The sequence below is a fragment of the Callithrix jacchus genome, chromosome 4, assembly GCF_049354715.1.
Source record: "Callithrix jacchus isolate 240 chromosome 4, calJac240_pri, whole genome shotgun sequence".
Taxonomy (NCBI): domain Eukaryota; kingdom Metazoa; phylum Chordata; class Mammalia; order Primates; family Cebidae; genus Callithrix; species Callithrix jacchus.
Window position 1 is genome coordinate 134,042,851 of NC_133505.1, and position 23,514 is coordinate 134,066,364.

At 39.6% G+C, this 23,514-nt stretch overlaps 1 protein-coding gene and 1 long non-coding RNA gene across 2 annotated transcripts in view; one reads left to right on the forward strand and one right to left on the reverse strand.

The window, feature by feature from the left end:
• Positions 1-23,514, reverse strand: part of MTCL3 (MTCL family member 3) — a 66,133-nt gene that overhangs the window by 18,976 nt on the left and 23,643 nt on the right. Inside the window, exons 5-6 of the mRNA XM_035296650.3 lie at positions 8,861-8,932; positions 1,178-2,353 (exon numbers count right to left, since the gene is read on the reverse strand). Coding sequence (XP_035152541.2) covers positions 1,178-2,353; positions 8,861-8,932 — 1,248 coding nt within the window. The remainder of the gene's footprint in view (positions 1-1,177; positions 2,354-8,860; positions 8,933-23,514) is intronic.
• Positions 1,171-22,560, forward strand: LOC144582203 (uncharacterized). The gene is made up of 3 exons (XR_013534538.1): positions 1,171-1,294; positions 20,355-20,470; positions 22,431-22,560. It is a non-coding gene; the product is annotated as an uncharacterized LOC144582203 (long non-coding RNA).

Here is a 23,514-nt window from a genome sequence, read left to right on the forward strand (position 1 = left end):
CATTTGTTCCTTTCTGGGAGGTTGTAGACACAAAATCATGTCTCTTTGCCACTGGTTTCTACATTGACCAGCAATTATCCATCAATTCGGTTTTATTTAATTAAATTAATTTATTTGTTGACACAGAGTCTCACTCTGTCACCTAGGCTAGAGTGCAGTGGCACAATCTTGGCTCACTGCAACCTCCCTCTCCCAGGTTCAAGCGATTCTCCTGCTTCAGCCTCCCAAGTAGCTGGGATTACAGGAGTGCACCACTACACCTGGCTAATTTTTGTATTTTTAGCAAAACGAGGTTTCATCATGTTGTCCAGGCTGGCCTTGAACTCCTGCCCTCCTCAGCCTCTGTGATTACAGGCATGAGCCACAGTGCCTGGCCATCAATTCTGTTTTATTTAGTTTCAGTTTTATTTTCTTTTTCTTTCTTTCTTTTCTTTCTTTTTTTTTTTTTTTTTTGAGACAGGCTCTCACTCTGTTGCCCAGGCTGGAGGGCTGGAGGGCTGGAGGGCTGGAGTGCAGTAGTGCAATCACCACTCACTGCAGCCTTGACCTGCCTTGGGCTCGGGTGATCCTCCCACCTCAGCCTCCTGAGTAGCTTGGATTACAGGTGCACGCCACCACACCCAGTTAATTTTTTGTATGTTTTGTAGAGACGGATCTCGCTTTGCTGACCAGGCTGGACTTGAACTCCTGAGCTTAAGTGATCCGCCCTACTCGGCCTCCCAGTCTAGTCATTTAAAAAAACCCTAAACTCTATTTGGATCTTGGCTGAAAAACCGCAAATCGGCAGTTAAAGATTCCTATTCAGGACCATCTTGCAGTTCCATCTGCCAGCAGAGTAATAGAGAAAAATATTGACCTGCTAAAATAATAATACGCCTCAAAATCCTTTACTCTTTCCACAGAAGTTGAGGGTAACGGTGTTGAGTTTTCCTTTCAAACAAAACAAGAGGAAGACATGGTGACTACGTGATGGAGTCACAGAAACCTCACGTCAGCAGAAGGACAGTATGGAAGAACAGGTGGGCCGGCCAGGGTCTTTCAGGCCCCAGCGCGGCCCTGAGCGGAGGGGCTTCCCTCAAGCGGGGCGCGGCAGTCCGGGCGCCGAGACGCCCCCCAGGGACGCGGCTCCGCGGGCCAGCCTGGCCACCGCCGTGGCTCGCAATAGGCAGAACTGTACCTGACTCACGGAAATGGGCTCCTCGGCGCCACGGTCGTCCGCAGACTTGGGCACCTCGAGGCGGTCGATGAAGGTCTGCAGCTCCTTGCGGAAGGCCTTCATCTGCGCGTTGATGCGGTAAAGCAGCTCGTGCTCGCGGATGCGGCTGCCGTCGTCCTCCTCGTCCATGAGTCCGAACAGGTCCCCGTTGGCCACGTAGATGCGCGCCTCGGTGATGATGGTACTCGTGTCGGCTATGAGCCGGTCGATGGTCTTGCCCAGGCGCTCGGCCTCCGAGCGGATGTCCTTCATCTGCTGCCGGTCGGAGAAACTCTTGGGCCAGGGCCCGGGCGCCGGGTAGAAGGAGCGGGTGGGCGTGAGGCAGCGGATGTTGCGCACCTCCTCCGAGTCGCTCTCGCCGCCAATGGGCCCCTCGCGCTTGCGGTGCGGCGGCCGAGAGTCGTCGTCGCTCTCCTTTTTGCCCGCGTCACTCTCGGCGTCGCTGTCGCGGGGGCTGCCGCGGATGCCCAGGTGCGAGGCCAGGTCGTAGCGCTGCATGTTGGACATGAGCACGCGGTTCTCGTACTGCAGCTGCATGACCTTGCCGCTGAGCTCGTTGATCTGCAGGCGCGCCGCCTTCAGCTCCTCCTGGAGGGCCTCAGTCTTGGCGTTGTCGTGGTGCCGCGCGCTGTCGTGGCCACCGGACTTGTACTTGTACTTGTTGAGCTCCGCGGTGATGCGCTTGTTCTGCTCCTCCAGGTCGGCCACGTTCCTCCGCAGCAGCTCGGTTTCGTCTTCCACCAGCTGCAGGTGCTGCCGCAGCTCCGACAGGGATTCACTCTGCTCCCTCATGAGCGGGTTGGCAGAGCCGTTGAAGTCATCGCCCCTCAGGTCGTCCAGTTCCGCCTTCAGGCCTCTGTTCTCCACCTCTAGTTCGACGATTTTCCTGCCTAGGATGTTGGCTTCTTCCTCCACCAGCCTTAGCCGTAGCTTGAGCTCAGCCTCCCTGGTGCTGGGAGGGCCCCCGGCTTCTCCTTTGGGCAAAGGACTGTCCAGATCCCCATAGAAGGATCTGTACTTCTGGAGCTCGTGTTCGAATCTGTCCTTCTCTTTATCAATCTTGGCCATTTTCTTTCTCATCAAAGCGGCTTCTTCCTTAACGAACTGCAGCTGGCACTTCAGATCTTCATTGTCCTCCTCATTTGGGGGAAAAGAGGGAAAAGAATAGGAGATCATTTTTATGTAAATCAAGGAACAACCATATGAGGACACCTGGAAAAATAATTTCTTTTTCTTCCAATCAAGATTTAATGACAGAGAGAAACAGAAATAGATACTGTGTATTTTCTTCAGATCGCTTAACTTCTTTGGCAAATTAAAGATTAGAACAATATTACATCCTGGAAGCAAAAAGGAAAAGGAATATGAAAAGAGAAAAACTGTGGTCATCACCATTCAGAGGTTATTATATGTTGTAGCTGCGTACAACTGTTTGATGATCATTTCAGCAGTGTTTTTCTTTTCGTTTTGTTTTGTTTCATTATTGCAGTAATAAATATACAATCTGTTCAAGGAGCATGTGGTTCATATGCATTTGCTGCCACTTTTTTTGTCACACTGAGCCAAGTTCTGTAAATTGTTTTATAAATATGACCTAACTTGATAGTCAGAGTAAACTTAGGAATAGGCATTGAAATTCCTGGTTTAAAGATGTTCAGTAACTCTTTCAAGGTTACACAGCTAGTGAATAGCAAAGGACAAAGGTGAAATTTGAATCCAGTTCTGTCTAAAACAAATGCTCAGGCTCTTGATTTCTGTGCCACTTAGAAAATAATCTGCCCCCTCTTTTTATTCAAAGAAGAATTGTTTTAGAGGCCTTGAAGTCAGGAAAGTTTGATACTGGAATGGTCCATCCAGGGATAAACTGTTATCAGTTTCCCATCTAGATCTTATTTAAATTAGGATCTACTCCCATCAGTCTGAAATGGATAAAGTTGGCTCAGCCTGGTGAAAGGATAGTGGAACTATAGAAGTTATTCTCACACATTCTTATGACAACCTCAGAGCCCAATCATTAACTAAATTGAAAAGTACAAAAGGAGAAATGGGAATCTTTCTCCGAGGGCTATTACAGAAGCATGTCATTATGTCTAAGGACATATCTCCCAAGGACAGTTTCTCAAACTGTTAAGTTATGAGCCATTCATGTAACTTCTGTGAACTTTGGCTTATTCATTTAAAAAATGAAAATAAAAATTCTTTCCTTACCCAGTACTCCGTCATCTGTGTCTGAGATGCAATCTGGTAAAGATTGCAACCATTGGTGAATAAGGTGAGGAGAATAATGAAATTCTGCAAGAGATGCTCAGTAAATACCACCCAGAGCCTTTGAGATGGAAGAGCTGGAGAACAGGGCACAGGTCTTCTGTCTTTCTATGTGCTAATGGGAATACGAAGGGTTTGAGAGCTGCTGGGTGTGCAGAGCCTGAACATCCCATTCCATTCCATATAGTATTAAATCCTTATATCAGCCCTTGAAGATAGGTGATGCTCTCTCCCCTTTACTTATAGGAAAGATTTATTAACATGGCAGTGCACAAGTGAAAGAGCACAATCTGTATTCAGGCTGAGTCCCAAACTCATATTCCTTCTACTGCACATGTTGCCTCTAGAAAAGAAGCATAAAAGAAGAAAAATAGGGCAATGGGGTAAAATCAAAGAAATAAGATGTGTTGGCTTGTACACTTTCCTCTAGAAGAGGTTTAGAAGAAAGGAGAGAGGGACTGCTAGAAGAGATGAGAAAGCCTTAGTAGCGTCCAGAGAGGAGGAAAAGAGGGTATGTCATGGAAATCTTTGATGGGAGAACTCATTTCACAAGGGAAGAGAGAAGCTGCCTGCAATATATTATACTATGTGTTGGGACCCTCCCACTAATTCAGTGAGGATGAGACCAAGGACATATTACAATTTTTCAGATTGCATCACCAGTGGAATCATAGATAACCCTGAATTTTTGAGTTGAGGTATCTCATTGGATTGTATGGCCAACAGCAAGGATAGAGAATGAACAAAGAGAAGCATTCCATCTAGGTCACTTTTAAAATACGATGTACTCCCATTACTCTGAAATGGATATAGTTGGTTCTGTCTGGTGAAAGGATAGTGGAATGAAACCTCCAGAAGTTCTCATACATTCTCATGACAATCTCAAAACTCAATCATTAATTAAATTGAAAAGTACAAGTGGAAATTGTTTTGTATAAAGAATATGGTAAAGCTTTTAAGAATGCTGTCTGTGAGGTGTTTTGGTGGAGGGATACTGGGTGGAAACATCCATCAACAGTCATGTTGAATCTCAGTCTCATGATTAGATTACTAAGATTATATCTTGGCACTTAGAGCTCAGGTCTAGAAGTGAGGACATGTGGATGAGAGGCATAGAGGTGATGGTTGAAGCTACCATAATGGTCACAGATGCAACCAACAGAAGAGAGGAAAGGGAGATTGATAAGAAATGGTCTAAGGTTTGGGAGGGGAAGTCTAAGGTCATGTAGGCCAATAACTAGAGACAACATTTGAACAGAAACACAACCAACAATGTCAAATATGCTTTTACATAGGCTAGGTTTTATTTGACACATAAGAGTAGATGAGACTGGGAAGCAAGGTAGGGTTACATGTGGTGGAAATCCTTGATTACAAGGCAAGGCCTTTATTTGCTAGTATAAAAAAAAGTTGGCATAGACTGCAAATTGAATCTAACCAAAACAGCAGTGGATGTGATACAAGGCACAAACTGAAGCAGAATAACATTTCACTGGGCTATGTTAAGCAACTAAAAAAGAGAGGAATATCTGATTTGTGTATATGTAAGCTCTCCTGCCCAAAAGAATGAAAACAACAATTATTTTAACACTTGGACATAGACTGCATATAAGAGACTCATTATGAGGGAAGGAGCTGCATTAAGGGCTGATGGGCATAGAAATTATTTCATTTATTTAAAAATAATTTTTTTTCAAGATACAAAGTGTGCTAGTTTTTGCAATGCCAAAAGTTTACAACCTTGTATGCCAATATGCCTTGCATCCTCATCTTGTAACCTAACTATTGTAGGCTGCATTGGAAACTTGGCATAGAAATATCATATATAATTATTGAAAAAATAGGAAATTGCATGCAAAATGCCTGGTCCACAGTAATTGAGCAGTAAATACTTACTCCTATTTTCCACAGTGAGTGGTGGGCCAGAAAAATGAAAATGCTCTGAGGTATGAAGCAAGTTACTTCTTATTTTTGTGTATGGTAAAGACTCACGCATAAGAAGATGCAAATTACATGTGAAGAGGGGAACATAAAGATATGATGAAGGCCAGTAAGAAATGAGTGAAGCCTGGCTTTGACTTTAAGAGCAACTACTAGAAACTAAATTGCATTCTAATCAATTACATATGTTAAGTCATTTAGTCTGTACAACACCTCTTTGTTATGATTCTAATTTTATAGATGAAGAAATAGAGGCACACAAAAAAATAAGTAATGGGCCCAGGTTCATACAGCTAGTGTATGCCTGAGATTTCAACCTAGGCAGCCTGGCCCTAGAGCTACAGTTCTTAATTGCTGTGCAGTATCATTTCTCTGTAGATAAAGTCACTTTGCTGCAGGAGGAACATGTGAAAAAGTGATCAAAGAAGCTAAAGCAAATTAACAAAATAAAATACAAAGCTAAACAAATAATAGAGGGTTGGACCATATGAAATTGCCATTTCTGGCAGGGTGTGGTGGCTCACACCTATAGTCCCAGCACTTTGGGTGGCTGAGGTGGGTGGATCATCTGAGGTCAGGAGTTTGAGACCAGCCTGGCCAACACGGTGAAACCCCATCTCTACTAAAAATACAAAAATTAACTGGGCATGGTGACACACACCTGTAGTCCCAGCTACTCAAGAGGCTGAGGAAGGAGAATCACTTTAACTGGGGAGGTGGAGGTTGTAGTGAGCCAAGATTGCATCACTGCACTCCAGCCTGGGTGACAAGAGTGAGACTCTGTCACAAAAAATAAAAAGTAATTGCTATTTCTATAGATCAAATTCAATAGCATGTTGGCAATTTTGTGTGGTTTAACCTAGAAAAGGGAGACATGGGAGTATTTAAAAGCATGTATTGACCACATGTGGAGTGCCAATCACTAGACACAGATGATTCAAAGCTGAGTAAGATAGCCCCTGTATACACAAATGACCTGGCTAAGTAGGAGAGATGAATACATAAACAAGAATTACATTAGAGGCCGGGTGCGGTGGCTCAAGCCTGTAATCCCAGCACTTTGGGAGGCCGAGGCGGGTGGATCGCGAGGTCAGGAGATCAAGACCATCCTGGTCAACATGGTGAAACCCCGTCTCTACTAAAGATACAAAAAATTAGCTGGGTATGGTGGTGCGTGCCTGTAATCCCAGCTACTCGGGAGGCTGAGGCAGGAGAATTGCCTGAACCCAGGAGGCGGAGGTTGCGGTGAGCCGAGATCGTGCCATTGCACTCCAGCCTGGGAAACAAGAGCAAAACTCTGTCTCAAAAAAAAAGAATTACAATAGAATGGTATATTTGCAGTAATATAAATACGTGGATTGATGGCCCACAACCTTGACTGACAATGGAATCACATTATAATTTTGTAAAAATGGACCATTTTATAATTGAGATATCCCATCAGAGATAGCCTGATCAATCTCCTGGGGTGGGTTTTTTGAAAAGTGACAGGTCATAACCTCTGAAAATAAATGTGTTAGAAACAATAGTAGAAACTTCAAATGCTGCAGTATACTTATAAAGAAGGAAGTTTTTGCCCATGAAATAAAAGCTGGTGGATTGCATGGCATCTCGACTTTTGTAAGGTCCCTGACCTCACTTCGAAACTGATAAAAGGTGTGGATGTTTTTGCAGAAAGTTGCCCACATGCATAGGGAATGGAGGTCCATAAAGCCAAGAATAAGCAGTTAAGAATGCCTTCATTAGAGACTATGGTTGAAAACAATGTAGGAAAGAAGATTCATGATAACATGTGAAATGATTCACGACAAAGTATTTAGAATGAGTTGAATAAAGTGACAGTGAAGACAGAGTGGAAAAGCGGTAACGACAGGGTATGCTGGGACTTACTAAGGGAACAGAGAGAAAGGTACAAAAAATGGTGTCATGGTCTTGGTTGTGAGACTCAGGGATTTTAGAAATGCTGAGGTCTATACATGTTATAGTGCAAGTACCAGGAGAAAACAGAGCAGGAACCGAGCAGGTAGAGAGAGGAAAAAGGAAAATAATATTCAGTTAATATGTTATGCTTAAAAAATATGGTTGAGATCAACTTTTTCAAATTTTGAATATTTAAAATCACTTAGTTAAATTATCTATCTAATGTGAAAAAAGCCTTGTAGTCATAAAAGTATACTACAGTACCACGGATTCCAACTGACATAGTTTAAAGGTGAATATCTAGCCAAGTGTTTTTGGAGAGTCATAATGTCAGAGGCGTGTGACCCAGAACAACTACATCTTGAATAAGAGCTGGATACAAAGAGGCTGAAGCCTATTGGGCTGCATTCCCAGATGGTTAAGGCATTCTGAATCACAGGATGAGACAGGAGGTCGGCACAAGATACAGGTCATAATGACCTTGCTAATAAAACGTGTTCCAGTAAAGAAGCTGGCTGAAACTCACCAAAACAAAGATGGCCATGAGAGTGACCTCTGGTCGTCCTCACTGCTACACTCCCATCAGTGCCTTGACAGTTTACAAACGCCATGACAACATCAAGAAGTTACTCTATATGGTCTAAAAAGGGGAGGCATGAATAGTACACTCTCTGTTTGGCATATCATCAAGAAATAACCATAAAATGGGTAACTAGCGGCCCTTGGGGCTGTTCTATGGAGTAGCCATTCTTTATGCCTCTACTTTCCTAATGAACTTGCTTTCACTTTACTCCATGGGATCACCATGAATTCTTTCTCGCACAAGATCCAAGAACCCTCTTTTGAGGTCTGGGTCGGAATCTCTTTTCTGTAACAATAGTATTACTTTTATCTCAAATGTTTCCTCTTCCATTTAAACATCTTCATTGGAACTATCAGCACCTCTGTTTACCTTGGAAGCAGAGCCAGCCTTCACTGTGGCCGTGTTTGTAAGGTTTTTAAAAGCCCATGTTGAGTACATCTTTCAAGTTTCATTTCTATTTCTTTGTCGCCTTTCTTTTGCTTCTCAATCACTGGCATGGAGAATTACTTCATTCCAGGGCTCTCTAAAGATATAACGAGCCTTTCTCTCCCTTCTGACTTCCCTCTGCAGCATTCCTTTCTTTACTCTCCCCTAACACTATAGGAACAGCCATCCTATTGACCTTATTAATTATAAAAGGACAAGATTAGCATCATGGGTATAGTTCTCAAATATAGCAGCGTATAAAGTACAAATGAAATTTTTTACTGTGTGCTTACAATGTAAAAGCAATTATAATAGGGATGTTAAGGCTGGCTTTAAAAGTAAACATACTGATTTATAGTATCTGTATCTATAGCTACATAATTAATATGCAAATTTGACTTTGTTTTGTGTAAGTTTATCTGGCCATTGTATCTACTTATAAATGTAGCTTATTATTATATATACTTAGAGGTACTTGATGTACTAGTTGAAATTTTATTTCCACATACCTCTGTGGGAGTCTGTTGAGCCTTTTTTTCAGATTTCGGCAAATCTTTGCTTCCTCTTCTTTTTAAGGATAACTGAAACAAAGTACGAATATATTTAATTGGATAAACTATAATTTTAATTCAATTTTATGTATTTAAGTATTCTAGTCTCAAATGACAAAACCAGAGCAAATAAAAAGAGTTAGTTCAATAATCAAAAAAGAAGGAAAGGATTCCTAAACCAGATAGACTTAGATATATTTTTACTTTGGACTATGATACACATCACAGTAGAATGTAGCTGGCAATTATTTAACTAATTTGAGAAATACAGGAAACCTACTGTGAAAATGCAGAAAAACAACAGACAAAATTTACACTGATGACTCAACAGGCTACATAGTTCAAATGAAAACAAATGCTTGTTAACATTCCACATCACTCAAGAAAAAAAGTAAATTATTTCCAATGTTGGAGTTAGGTTGCTATAAGCTTATAAACACAAACGTTCAGTGAATTTATGTAGAACTGGAAGAATTTCATTCTCCTCTCACCACACATCACCTCCCTGACCCTCCCTGACACGTGCAAAATGATAGGGCACACTAGGGGTTGTAGTGAAATGGAGAAGGCATGCCCCATCTCAAAGAGCAGGTGGACCAGCAACAGCTTCAGTCAATGTGTGATACAGGAATGTGGGCTTTTACAAGAGAAGCTGGAAATCTGGATTGTTATGTAAAATCTCCCACATTTTACTGGTTGATCCTAATTTAAATTCAAACAAGCAACACTTGGAAGTCAAAGAATACACATCTTGTGCCAAGCTGTTTCAAGGACAAGTGTTATATGATCTCTGGTTCTGAATTCCATTTCTCACACCAATATAATAAGAAGGGTCTCTGTATGTAAACAATAATTATCCAGATGTATAAATGTCTACCATACACTAGACACTGAGGGGGAGACTCAAAGGTCAATGAGATACTGCATCTTCCATCAGGAGGCTCAAACTTAGCAGGGGAGGAGACAGAGAAGCAAACAATTACAATGCAAGTTGATAAATGTTATGCTTTAGGTTCTGTGAAGCAGTATTTTGTTTGTGTGGCATCACCACTGTAAGAACAGTGCTTGCCACATGGCAGGTGGTGAAAAAATACTTGCTGAACTAATAATGTATGAATATGAAATATGAGGTTCTGAGGTCAAAGAGAAGGAGTGAGTATAGACTGACAGTAAAATAGGAAAGGCTTTTCCAAAGAGGAGGCTTCATAAATTTGCAAAGAACTGAAAGTTAAATTCCTCACATGTTAATTTCTAAACCATATCCCCTAAGTAAAGGCATATGTTCAAGCACAGAAGGCAGGGGAACACTTTGCTGTAACTGCTTTCATCAGTATGAGATTGAAACTACAGAGACAAATGAATAGCCCACGTGGTTATTCATTTCTAGTTCTTTACAGGAAGAAGTTCTTACTGTTTCTTGTATAATCTTCTTAGAAAGGAAAGCTTGGGGACTGACTCACCATAATCAGAAAGTAATTTAGGAAGTAATCAACAAAACAGTCCCAAGAATAGCATGAGCATAACTAAGAAACCTGGAATATTCTAGGTAGGAGCTACCTACAAGAAGTGTTCAATTGAGATAAATACTTATTGAATGCTTGTATTTGAATTCACGCCATTATATGTTTATTTAGTGACTACTAATGCACTTCATAAGATACCTGTGACACAGTAATAATAAAAACAGTGCGATCTTTGCTCTTTTTGGGGTTCTCAGTTTACTTGGCATGATCTCTTCAGTATGCAATTCAACACAGTGTGATGAAAGCAATGATAATGCAAAAACAATATTAACTGTTATTGAGCCCTAATTCATGTCAACCCCTTCACATACATTAGGTCAACTAATTTTTAAACACTCCTTTTAGCCTTACTTTGCAGACGCTGAAACTAAAATTTACGCAGAAGTTTAAACAGACGTAGATGAATAAATTATCGAAAGCATCAGTTCTCTCTGTGTTCCTCAGAACATCATCATCAGTGTCACCCAGAAAGCTCTTGGAAAAGCAAATTCTCGAGACTCATCCCAGACCCATTGATTCAGAAACTGGGGATGGGGCCCAGCGATCTATGATTTAATAAGCTAAAGTTTGCAAGGGTCTAAAGTTACTGGTTGGTAAGCAATAGCATCAGATCTTGACCCAAGTCTTTCTGATATCTAACTGTTAGCTATTAGATCACTAAGGAGAAAGACTTAATCTAGTCTGGGGCTGGAGATGGTATGGGAAGTTGGGGATAATTTCCAAAATGAGTAACATCTTATCTAGAATCTGGTGCATGAGTGATCAGCCAATGGAAGATGAAGAGGAGGAAAAGGGAAAAACAAGGCATTCCACATAGAAAACCCATTTCTGGGACACAGAAATGCCGTATGGGTGTAACCGAGTGAAAGGGGAGGAGTGACGTGAAATCTGCTGGCGGCCTAAGTCAGATCTTAAAGGACATTGAATAAAGATTGAATTTTATCTCATTTAGGTCAAATTATTGTCCTAGGGTCAATTTGGAGCACTACATGCTTTTATCCCTTGCATAAAGAGATGACATGCAAGGGAGTCGAGGGAAAGTATGTTCTAGTTCCAGAAACGTTTTTTGGTCTTTGTGTTTCATTCATGTCACAGATATTTAGTTTCTGGTCTATATGTGGTACTGTATATATGCCAAACACATATGACTAAGAAATATTGTACTCCTTCCCCAAAGAGCTGTTTATGATGATAAAAGGATGCAATTAGCGAAAACAGTGGGCAGCGCTACCTCAGGGCAATAAATGAAGAGCAAGGGACTGAGAGAGCAAAGGAAGAGATCCCGAGAATCAGAGAAAATTATCCAAGAGAACTGACGTTTGAAAGATGTGCAAAATTTCAACAGGAATAAAACTAAACAAACTGTTTCTGGAGTAAAGATACAGAGGAACAAATGTGCTTTTCAGATGCATTAAGTTCTGAAAAGAAGTAATGGAGGTAAGGCCACTGAAGAGATGGGGTAGAAGAAGATGCAGAAAAGATTGAGGTCAGCATGTGCAGCTGAGAAATTTAGACTTTATCCTGTGGGCAATGTTAAAATGAGACCTCTAAATTAATATAAGAGAAATGCTGAAATTAGGGCATTCTTTCCTAAGAGGCATTTTCTGTTTTACTTTTATTTAAATATCACTCAAGTGGGGTGTTAAGCTCAAATAAAGCTCTGAAGTAAAGCCTTCCTCTCGAATAAAGGAACACTGGCTTTCAGGTGCCTTTAGGGCTGCTAGTACTTTTAAGTATCACATTTGCATTTTCAATAAATATTTCATCACCTTTTTATATTCTAGTAGGTTTTTATTAACTTTCTGAATCCTATGAAACAAAGATGAGACATGTCTGTGGCTACAGAGAGTTAAAGAAATAATGTAAGTCCAAGTAGTTCCTTTCCTGTGAGGATAAAATTGTGTAACATTCCCCCTTGTCTTGCTCCCCAGCCATTATCCACTAAATCTAGTAACCTCTGCTGGGAAGCAGTTTGGGAGGCCACAGTGAGATCTTAGATTTTCATCTTTGCTGGCAAAGCAGGCACTTCCCTAGATGGTTCTGTAGATAAATGTGTTGAAAACATTTCTTGTCCACTTCTTAATTCTTTACATTCCCAGCCTCGGCTTGTCCAAAAGAGGCTGCTGTTCTTTCTGATCATGTGAAGGCCAGGAATTAGAGTTCTGCCAGTAATTATGTTTGCACAGCAATGATATAAAATGGTTTGTTTGTTTTCTAAAAATGTTTTGAGATTACCTTCTTCTTCTCATGCAATTTTTTTTTTTTTGGAATGGGGTCTCACTCTGTTGCCAGGCTGGAGTGCAGTGGTACGATCTCGGCTCACTGCGGCCTCTGCCTCCCAGGTTCAAGCGATTCTCCTGCCTCAGCCCCCCGAGGAGCCGGGACTACAGGTGTGTGCCACCACATCCAGCTAAGCTTTGTATTTTTAGTAGAGACAGGGTTCACCATGTTGGCCAGGATGGTCTCGATCTCTTGACTTCGTGATCCACCGGCCTTGGCCTCCCAAAGTGCTGGGATTATAGGTGTGGGCCACTGCGCCAGGCCATCATGCACTTTTCTAAGTACTTTATATGTATCTACTCATTCAGATGGACAACAGCCTTATTGACACCATTGTCTGAAGCACACAATGGATATATCACTCAGCTAACTAGCAAGTGTTAGAACCAGGATGCAAATTAGCCAGTTTCAGAGTTACCGCTCTGAACAACTACATTATATTGTTATTTCAAAGGAAAAAAGGTGCAATTTAGAGAGCAGGCTTATATTATTTCTGAGTATATCCTCTATGGTAACAGAGCATAACTGCAAGGTTTGGGGCACTAGGTTACTTATATGACACAAGTACGGGAATTATCATATTTTCAGCATAGTGATCAGCAGAAGGGATCACCACTTACTGCTTCTTAAATCAATCTGCAAGCACTGTGATTAAAGGGTAACACTGGGAGGGAGGCCCAGGGAGTGCCAGCTAAAGGCTGGAAGGAAACTAGAAAAGGTAGGAGCTCTGTCCCCAAACTTGTCTTGGAAGGGGACAGGAGGGGCTCTTGTTCCTAGAAGTCTTCCTCTTTTCCTTCTATTACATTCTTGACACTTACCCAGACAGCCTGGCAGAGGCAGAACGGGTGAAGTGCCCAGAGAGCTTGCTGAGGACCATATTCACTCTCTACCCTAAAAGGGTGAGGCAGGATCCCAAACTTCATACTAAGGCATGAATGAGCTTAAGGTCCAGAGGGGAATGTGGGTGAAGAAGAGGCACATGCCAGGGTGATCAAGCTGTGTCATTCAATGCAAAATCTTTCAGTGGCCTCCCGTCTCACTCAGAGTCAGAGCCCATGCTTTACTAAGGTATACCAGGCCTTGACTACATACTACATTTATAAAGACTTGACCAGACTTCAACCCAGATCAACTAAAGCAGATTTTGGGATTGGGCCTAAACATTTTTTCAAAGCTCCCAGGGTGACTACAATGTGTAGTTGGCTCTGTGAACCACCAGCCCACTCTATGTGGTCACCCCACCTCGCCACCCCACATCCCAAATGAGCTCTTCAACCTCATCTCCCACCACACTCCTCACTGCTTTCTTTGCTCCAGTGTCACAGGCATCCTTGCAGTTCCTCAAACATGCCGAGCATGTGTCTGTTTGGGGACTTTGGACTATGGCTTCCTCTCTCCGCAACATTCTTCCCTCATACACTCTCATGACCTACTCCCATAGTCTCTTTCAGGGTCCCTAATCAGAGAGAACTTCCCAGGCCATTTCATACAAAAAAAGCAAATCCTTCTCCCATTTCCTTCCTCTGCATAAGCCTTGTCTTCCTAATCCTGCTTTTCTTTTCTCCGTAGCTCCTCTCGCCAACTGACTTGTGTATTTGTTTGTTTCATGTCTGTTTTCTCATTCCGCAGTGTGAGCTCCACAAGAGCTGGCTCTTAGAATTGGTCTCTGTTATGGCTCCTGATCTTGGAAACACACCTGACACAAAGTAGTTGCTCAGTCTATGTCAGTTCAATGAGGAAACAGCTCCTGCAGCTTTATTTCTTATCTAGATTTGTTTTGGAAGCATTACTAAAAGTTGATAAATGATAAAAACAAATAAGCAAATAAAAGCTCATTTGAAAAGGTCTACTTTTAAAGTTCTACTTATAGCTGGAAAAATTAAAATGTCTCCAGCTTTTCAATGAACACACCAAAGAGCAAAAATTGTATGAGCTGAAAAGTATTTAAAACAGGACATATAACATATAGCAGGCCCTCTGTATCTATAAGTTTCACATCTGTGGATTCAACCAACTGCAGACTGAAATTTTTTAAAGTACAATAATTTTCAAAAATGCAAATTTAAAAATGATACAGTAAAACCACTATACACACAGCATTTACATTGTATTAGGTATCATAAGTAATCTAGAGCTGATATAAAGCACAGGCACACCTTGACTTATTGAGCTTCACTGTATTGTACTTCACAGATATCAAAATTTTTACAAATTTAAGATTTGTGGAAACTTTGCATTAAGCAGGTCTATTGTTGCCATTTTTCTACAAGCATTTGCTCATTTTGTGTCTCTGTGTTACATTTTGGTAATTCTCCCAATACCTCAGACTTTTTCATTATTATTATATCTGTTATGAATAATTTTTGATTTTACTCTCACAATTATTTTGGGGCATGATGAACTGTGCTGATATAAAATGGCTAACTTAAGTGTTGTGTGTGTTCTAACTGCTCCACTGACTGGCTGTTCTTCCAGCTCTCTTCCTCTTCTTAGGCCTCTCTATTCCCTGAGACACAACAATATTGAAATAAGACCAATTAATAACCCTACAATGGCCTCTTAAGTGTCCAAATGAAAGGAAGAGTCATATGTCTCTCACTTTAAATCAAAAGCTGAAAATGATTACACTTGATGAGGAAGGCATGTCCAAATCCAAGACAAACCAAAACCTATGCCTCTTGTGAAAAACATGTAGACCTCTTAGCCAAGTTATGAATGCAAAGAAAAAGTTCTGGAAATAAATTAAAAGTGCTACTCTAGTGAACACACAAATGATAAGAAAGCAAAACAGCCTTATTACTGATATGCAGAAAATTTTAGTGGTCTGGATAGAAGATCAAATAACCCACAACATCCCCTTAAGCCAAAGCTTAAACCAGGCAAGGCCCTAACTCTTCAATTCTATGAAAGTTAAAGAAGAGAGGTGAGAAAGTTGCAGAAGAAATGTTAGAAGCTTGTGGACGTTGGTACATGAGGTCTAAGGAAAGAGGCATCTCCATAGCATAAAGTGTACCTAATACAATGTAAATGCTGTGTGTATAGTGGTTTTACTGTATCATTTTAAAATTTGCATTTTTAAAAATTATTGTACTTTAAAAAATTTCAGTCTGCAGTTGGGAGTACAGCAGCAAGTGCTGATACAGAAGCTGCAGCATGATATTCAGAAGATCTAGGTGAGATGATTGGTGAAGGTAGCTATACTACATAATAGATTTTCAATGTAGGTAAAACAGCCTTCTATTGGAAGAAGATGCCATCTAGGACTTTCATAGCAAAAAAGGAGGAGTCAATGCCTAGCTTCAAAGCTTCAAAGACAGGCTCTCTTACTGGGGGCCAATGTAGCTGATGACTTTAAGTTGAAGCCAATGCTCATTTACCATTCTGAAAATCCTGGAGCCATTAAGAATTATGCTCTGCTCCATAAATGAAACAACAAAGGCTTTATGACAGCATATCAATTTATAGCGCAGTTTACCAAATATTTTAAGCCCACTTTTGAGACCTACTACCCAGAAGAAAAGATCCCTTTCAAAAGATTACTGCTCGTTGATAATGCACTTGGTCAAACAAGAGCTCTGATGGAGATGTGCAAGGAGACTAATGTTGTTTTCATGCCTGCTAACACAAAATCCATTCTGCAGCCCATAGAACATGGAGTAACTTTCAAGTCTGATTATTTAAAAAGTGTATTTTCTAAGGCCATAGCTACCAGATGGTGATTCTTATGATGAATCTGGGCAAAGTAAATTGAAAACCTTCTGGAAAGGAATGGCATTCTAGATGCCATTAAGAATATTCATGATTGATAGGAGGTCAAAACATTAACAGGAATTTGGAAGAGGTTTATTCCGACCCTCAGGGATGACTTGACGGGTTCAAGACATCAGTTGAGGGAGTAAATGCAAATGTGGTGACTACAGCAAGAAACTAGAAGTATAGCCTGAAGGTGTGACTGAATTGCTGCAAGCTCCTGATAACACTTTAATGGATGAGGAGTTGTTTCTTATGGATGAATAAAGAAAGTGATTTCTTGAAATGAACTCACTTCACTGGTGAAGATGCTATGAACTTTGTTGAAATGACAACAAAAGATTTAGAATATTCCATAAATTTCCTTCATAAAACAGGGACAAGGTTTGAAAGAATTTACTCCAATTTTAAAATTAGTTTTACTCGGGGTAAAATGCTGTCAAACAGCATTGCATGCTACAGCACAATCTTTCATAAAAGGAAAAATCAACTGATGTGGCAAATCCCATTGTTGTCTTATTTAAAGGAATTGTCATAGCCACCCCAATCTTTAGGAACCACCACCCTGATCAGTCAGCAGCCATCAACATCCAGGGAAGACCCACCACCCAGGTAGAAGATGACTTGCTGAAGGCTCAGGTGATCCTTAGCATATTTTAGCAATAAAGTATTTTAAAATTAAGGTCTATACTTAAAAAATATATATATCATGCTATTGTGGACTTAACAGATGACAGTATAGTATAAACATAACTTTTATATGTACTGGGAAACTAACCAATAATGTGACTTGCTTTATTGCAGTGGTCTAGAACAGAACCAGCAATATCTCTGAGGTATGTCTGTAAATGGGAATATGTGAATAGACCAGCCTGAGTAACACAGTGAGACTTTAACTTTACAAATAAATGTTTAAAAGTTAGCCAGTAATGGTGGCATGCAGCTAGTCCTAGCTCCTTAGGAAACTGAGCCAGGAGGATAGCTTCAGCCCAGGAGTTCGAGGCTGCCATAAGCTATAAACCCACCACTGTACTCCAACCTAGGTAATCCTAGCTAGACTCCAGCAAGACCCTATCTTAAGAAAAAAAAAAAAAAAGCCAGTCTACCTCTGTACCTCTTCTAACTGAGCTGGCCTTGTGACTTACTTTGACTTGTAAAATGTGGTGGCAGAAATGGCATGCTAGTTCTGAGTCTATCCTTGAGAGATTGTACACTTCTGCTCACTCTGTCTTGGAAATCTGCTGCCCTTTTTTCTAAGTCTGGGCTAGCCTGCTCCATGAAAAGTCGTGTGGCCCAGTTGCTCCTATTGCCCTAGTGAACAGCCAGTCAATCCTTGATGCAGAGCCTTCTAGCTGTTAGCTGACCATAAATACATGCATGGACCTACCTGAGACCAGAAAAAACAAAATAATGGGCCACAGAATTATGAGGCATATAAATATTGTTTTAAACCACTAAGTTTTGGGATGGTCTGCTATATAGCAAAAACCCACTGACACACCTGGCAAACATTTTTCACCACTGGGATTAAAAAATACATTGGGTTTATGAATTTAGTCCATATTTATAAAAAATAATCCCTTATGCAAATTCCATAAAAGCAAAAACAAAACAAATGAATGTAAAAGGTTAAGAGGAAGAATTGAGAAGGTTATCAAATATAAGAAAAATAAAGCTTAATGTATTTTTCTTGTTTTTATTTCTCTCCTGCCTTTGCCACTATTTCGATTCCAGAAAAAATTTTTTAATGAAACTGAGCTTAAAGAAATTATTTTTAAAGTTCACTTTTCCAGTTCTAAATTGCAGATTCTTCCCTTAATAATAGCAGGTGTTCAATTAGCACCAAACGTATATATGGGTTAAAAGCTAATAAATTTCATTCTAACAGTTAAGCTTATTATTGGGTGTGAATCAGTATATTTTTGAAGTATTTCTTTTATTTCAACTTAGCTTTTATTCTTCATTTTTAGGAAGAAGTAATATATACATCTTCACAATGCCTTCTGTGTTTCTGACTTATATTTGTCCATTCCACCCTTAGTTTTGGCAAATTTTGTTTATCATTCTGTTTCTATAGTTCTTTTAGGCAAGAGAAGAAAAATAACTTTAAATTTTACAAAGTTTCCTACTTATGTAAATTTACGGAGTTGAAGCACAAAGACAAATGGAACAATATCCAGAAAATTCTCATAAGGATTAGATTTTTCACATTTATAGTGATAGTTTAAAAAGCGAGACTTCAGAAAATAAAAGAAGGGAGGAAAAGAAACATTATTAATTCACTGATTCTAAGAAACAATATTGAAGATGCGGGAAAGAAAATTGGCTGTCTATTTAAATCTGGAAATTGTTTCCAGAAGGTAATAATAAATTTTAAAAGTCCTGGATTTTTCACTCTAACTCCCTTCTGGAGATGGTCATATAGGTGCCTGTCAGAAGTGAGATCTGGCATACAGATGTTTATGTTATGAAGGCAGAGACCTGAATCTGCCAATAAATCAACCAACCCTTTTCTGCCAGGCAGCTAAACCCTTCCTCCATCCCATAAGCCCAGGCACCTTTCCTATCTTCTGAGTTATGAGGCTGCCAAACTTATTTTATCCTATCAATCTCCAGTGAATGCCTTAATAAAAGCAAATTTTAAAAGCTGAGAAAACTACTTTTCTTCCTTAAAAATTGATACAATGCCAAACTAAAATAGCTGTGATTCTGTTCTTTTGTTTTATTTTTTAAAATTAAAGAATCCAATGAATTTTCCTTTTCTTAGCTCCTCTATCTTTTTCCCATTGTGCTTAAGTAGATGTCTATAGCAGAGATCTGATTGACTACAGAGTTATATGAATTCTGGATTGTTAAGGAATATTAATGAGTCAATTGGTAGAGCATATTTTTGAAGCAGGCTACCAATAAAAGAGAGAACTTTTAAGTCTTTTTCTGTGTGAGAATAAGAATTACCTTCACAGGGCCAAATAGGTTTCAATGGCTCTTCAATTGTACAGTGTCTTTCTAAGCCATTCTTTGGTGCCAGTAATTACTAGAACATCTCTGCCCTTTTCCTAGTGTATTACTTGGTAATAATGCTTGGAACTTGTGCTTTGTAATAATTAGCAGCATTAAACATTAAAATGGCAAAACCACAATTACTTTTGCACAAACCTAAAAGTACAGTGAAATTTAGGTAAGTCAGAAACTTGGAAAGTAAAATGCTGAACTTAACTCCAGAAAATCTAAGAGATCTTAAAAACCATGAGATATCAGAAAGAAGAAAAAAACGTAGAGGGTTCTCTTGTTAATGGGATGTGGTTACAATAGAACTGGAGGAAATATAATTGACAAGGAACGGTAATAGTTGAGGCCTACAAGATCTTTATGAAAACATCACCTTTAAAGGTCAGGTTACAACTCAATATTGGCTGCCTTCCATTGTGTAGTTCATATTATATGATCAAAACATTTCCTGGATCCTTTGGAAGAATTGGCCTCTGTATTTTCTAAGCTTCTTGGGATTCTCCAGGAAACTCCAGGCTACCAATGAAATAGTTTATGATACAAGTAACTCTTTCATCATTGTAGAACCTTCTTTCGGAGCAGGGTATGGTTATTGAAAGGTCTGTCAAACTGACAATAATAAACTGATCACAAAGCAAGACAACCTTGCTTCTAAAAAAATCAAAGCCAACATGGTAAGGGCTTCTTCTTCTTTTTTCCTTTTTTTTTGAGACAGAGTCATAATCTGTTGCCCAGGCTGGAGTGCAGTGGTGCAATCTCGGCTCACTGCAACCTCTGCCTCCCGGGTTCATGCAATTCACCTGTCTCAGCCTCCCCAGTAGCTGGGATTACAGGTGTGTGTGGTGCCACAATGCCTGGCTAATTTTTTTTTTTTTTTTTTTGGTATTTAGAAATGGGGTTTCACCATATTAGCCAGGATAGTCTCAGTCTCCTGACCTCGTGATCCGCTCGCCTCGGCCTCTCAAAGTACTGGGATTACAGGTGTGAGCCACCACGCCCAGTCCTGGTAAGTGCTTCTTTAATATATCATGTATTACACTTGGATGGCACCATACAAAAACCTCAGAGAACTCCACCCAAGCAAATGGATTTAAGACTGGGATATTTCTCAGTTTAGAGTATTAAAAAATCTGAGAAACTTGTTAATGGCTTTTGAAAGAAAGATTATTAAAAATTACTTTATATCTTAGAGCCACAGTAAAGTTATGTTTATTAAACTATGGATGACAACAAATGCAGAGATGTATTCTAATTTACTCTTGTTAATAGATTAGATACTAAGCATCACTGCATTGAGTAATTAAAAGACACTTAGAAAATTATGTCTGGGTAGTGACCACAGTTCCTTAAGGCCTTTGTTTACAATTGAGGCAAAGGAAAAAACTGTGGTTGACATTTATAAGGTGAAATGATGAGCTGTCCAGTTTATTCTATGTTGCATCTCAACCAGCTTTGAACTCATTAATGCAGTGAAATTAGCAATATTGTTCTATCATGTTTAGAATCCTGTAAGAAATATGCTTGAATGTGCCATTACAAAATGGCAGGACACTAAGGGGTGGGCATTACAAGAGTGTTTAAAAATCATTCTTTACGCAATTACATATTTATGATATTTCATAATACAAATTTAAAGGTCAGAGAATTCATTAATTTCCAAAATGTACTGAAATGTAGAAGCAAGTTTCTGAGGGTAACTCCTGGACTAGGTTAAAATGTGATAGCCCTCAATTATGCTATAAAATTTTTGGAATTAGTTACCAAATTTAAAAATGTAAACCATTTACATTTGAAAAATCCAAATTTCCAGTTTCACCCGAAACACCTGAAGAACGGGTAAAGCTGGGTCCAGATTACGACATGGCAATGCTGGGTTAAAACTGAATGTTAAGACATACGCTCTTGGCTGGTCACAGTGGCTCATGCCTGTAATTCTAGCACTTTGGGAGGCTGAGTCGGGTGAGTTGCCTGAGCTCAGGAGGTTGAGACCAGCCTGAACAGCATGGTGAAAGCCTGTTTCTACTAAAATACAAAACATTAGCTGAGCATGGTGGTGGGCACCTATAATCCTAGCTACTCGGGAGGCTGAGGTACTAGAATCACTCGAACCTGTGAGGCGGGGGTTGCAGTGAGCCAGTCATGCCACTGCACTCCAGCCTGGGTGACAGAGTGAGATTCTGTCTCCAAAAAAAAAAAGACATAGATTACATACACTTTCCAGTTTGCTCCATCACTTCCAACATAGACAGCTTCACTCATTCATATACTCTGCTTGGCCTCTAGTGACACTGGAATGTTCAAACTCTGCCCTGGACTGCCAAGGTCATGTATGTGGAAAGAGTCCAAGAAACACAACCTTCCATCTGGTGCCTTACAAAAATCTTTCCTACACCACTTACACCCTACCTGTGTTTTTCTGGTAGCCAGAAGCTTGCTTCTCTATGAGGTAGCGGATGCATTACCTTTACAGATGGCTCTACTGAATAACAAAGTCTTTATTTTGATCACAAATCTACTTAAAGTTAAAAACGATTTAAAGTGATTCAAAAAATAGACATAATTTATCTTCTATAGGTGGTATATCTCTTTGAACATTGGAAGAGAGTAATTACGTCTCAAATATTTTCTTCTTCAGGCCATATGCATTCCCCAGTTCTTTCAAATATTTATCATAAAACATGAATTCATATCTAGTTTATGGTCAACAAAACTTCTTAAGCCATTTTTTTGTGTAAATACCTATGAATATTTTCTTCTTGTTCTTTTTTTTTTTTTTTTTTTTTTTGAGACAGAGTGCCTGGTGAGAACTCCATCACCAGGCGCCAGGCTGGAGTGCAGTGGCACAACCTCAGCTCAGCAACCTCCGCCTCCCAGGGTCAAGCAATTCTCCTGCCTCAGCCTCCCGAGTAGCTGGGATTACAGGCACACGCCACCACACCCAGCTAATTTTTTTGTATTTTTAATAGAGACGGGGTTTCACCATGTTAACCAGGATGGTCTCGATATCTTGACCTCGTGATCCACGTGCCTCGGCCTCCCAAAGTGCTGGGATTACAGGTGTGAGCCACCACGCCAGACCCCTATGAATATTTTCACTCCTCTTGTACTTGTGTGAATAAAAAATATCAAATTTCAAGACATTGCATTAATTCATATTAAATTTCATTTTGTAAATTCACGTTTATCATTCTAGTATGTTGACAACATTTTGATTTTTTGTTCTATCCTTGCTTATATCTTCCTTGATTCCTAGTAAGAGGAATCCTGCCTAGATCTTTTTAAATTAGCATTTAGTAGGTATTTACTAGGGACATAATTGAAGTAACCCGAAAAAAAAAATAGCAGAAGAAAAACTGAGTTAACTTTTTGTTCCAAATTTATGAAAAAATTATCAATAAAGCATAACAATCACAATTTCTGTAATCTCTATCCACATACCATTAAGTAAAAATCATGAATAAAGTATGATTATAGAATATTTTCTCTGCAAATGTTAAATGGATTAAAAATTTTTTGTCTTCATGATTTGATTCTATGAGAATCAACTATTCTTCAGGAATTGGTCTTTTCCTATTTTTAATGATAAGGAAAGTAGAGGCAGAAGTAATTAGTTTTAGTTTAAAAATTCAGAGTATATTTAAAATGACAAAGAACAGAGCCCAATCTTTTAAAAGCAAATAACACATCCATTTCAGCACACCTTAAAAACTGCTTAGTGAATTCTAAAATAAAAGGACAATCAGAATCTCTGAAACCTCTATCCATATTCCAAATAGATAGTTTTGAAATCTATCACAAATATTAGAAGACAGGCCCATTGAAATAAGTTATAATTTAATTTTACTTCATATTAGCAGGCATCTTGATATCCTCTGGAATTGTACTGGTATGTGTTCAAATGAGTCAGCTCATTTCTAAGTTATTTTAGAATAAATTGACAATCACTAAATTTCTGAAAATTGTGAGTACTATATTTTAGGCTAAGGAAACTCCTTCGTTTCTTGATATAATGCTGAAGAATACACAGACATGCACATCCATCTTTTTTGG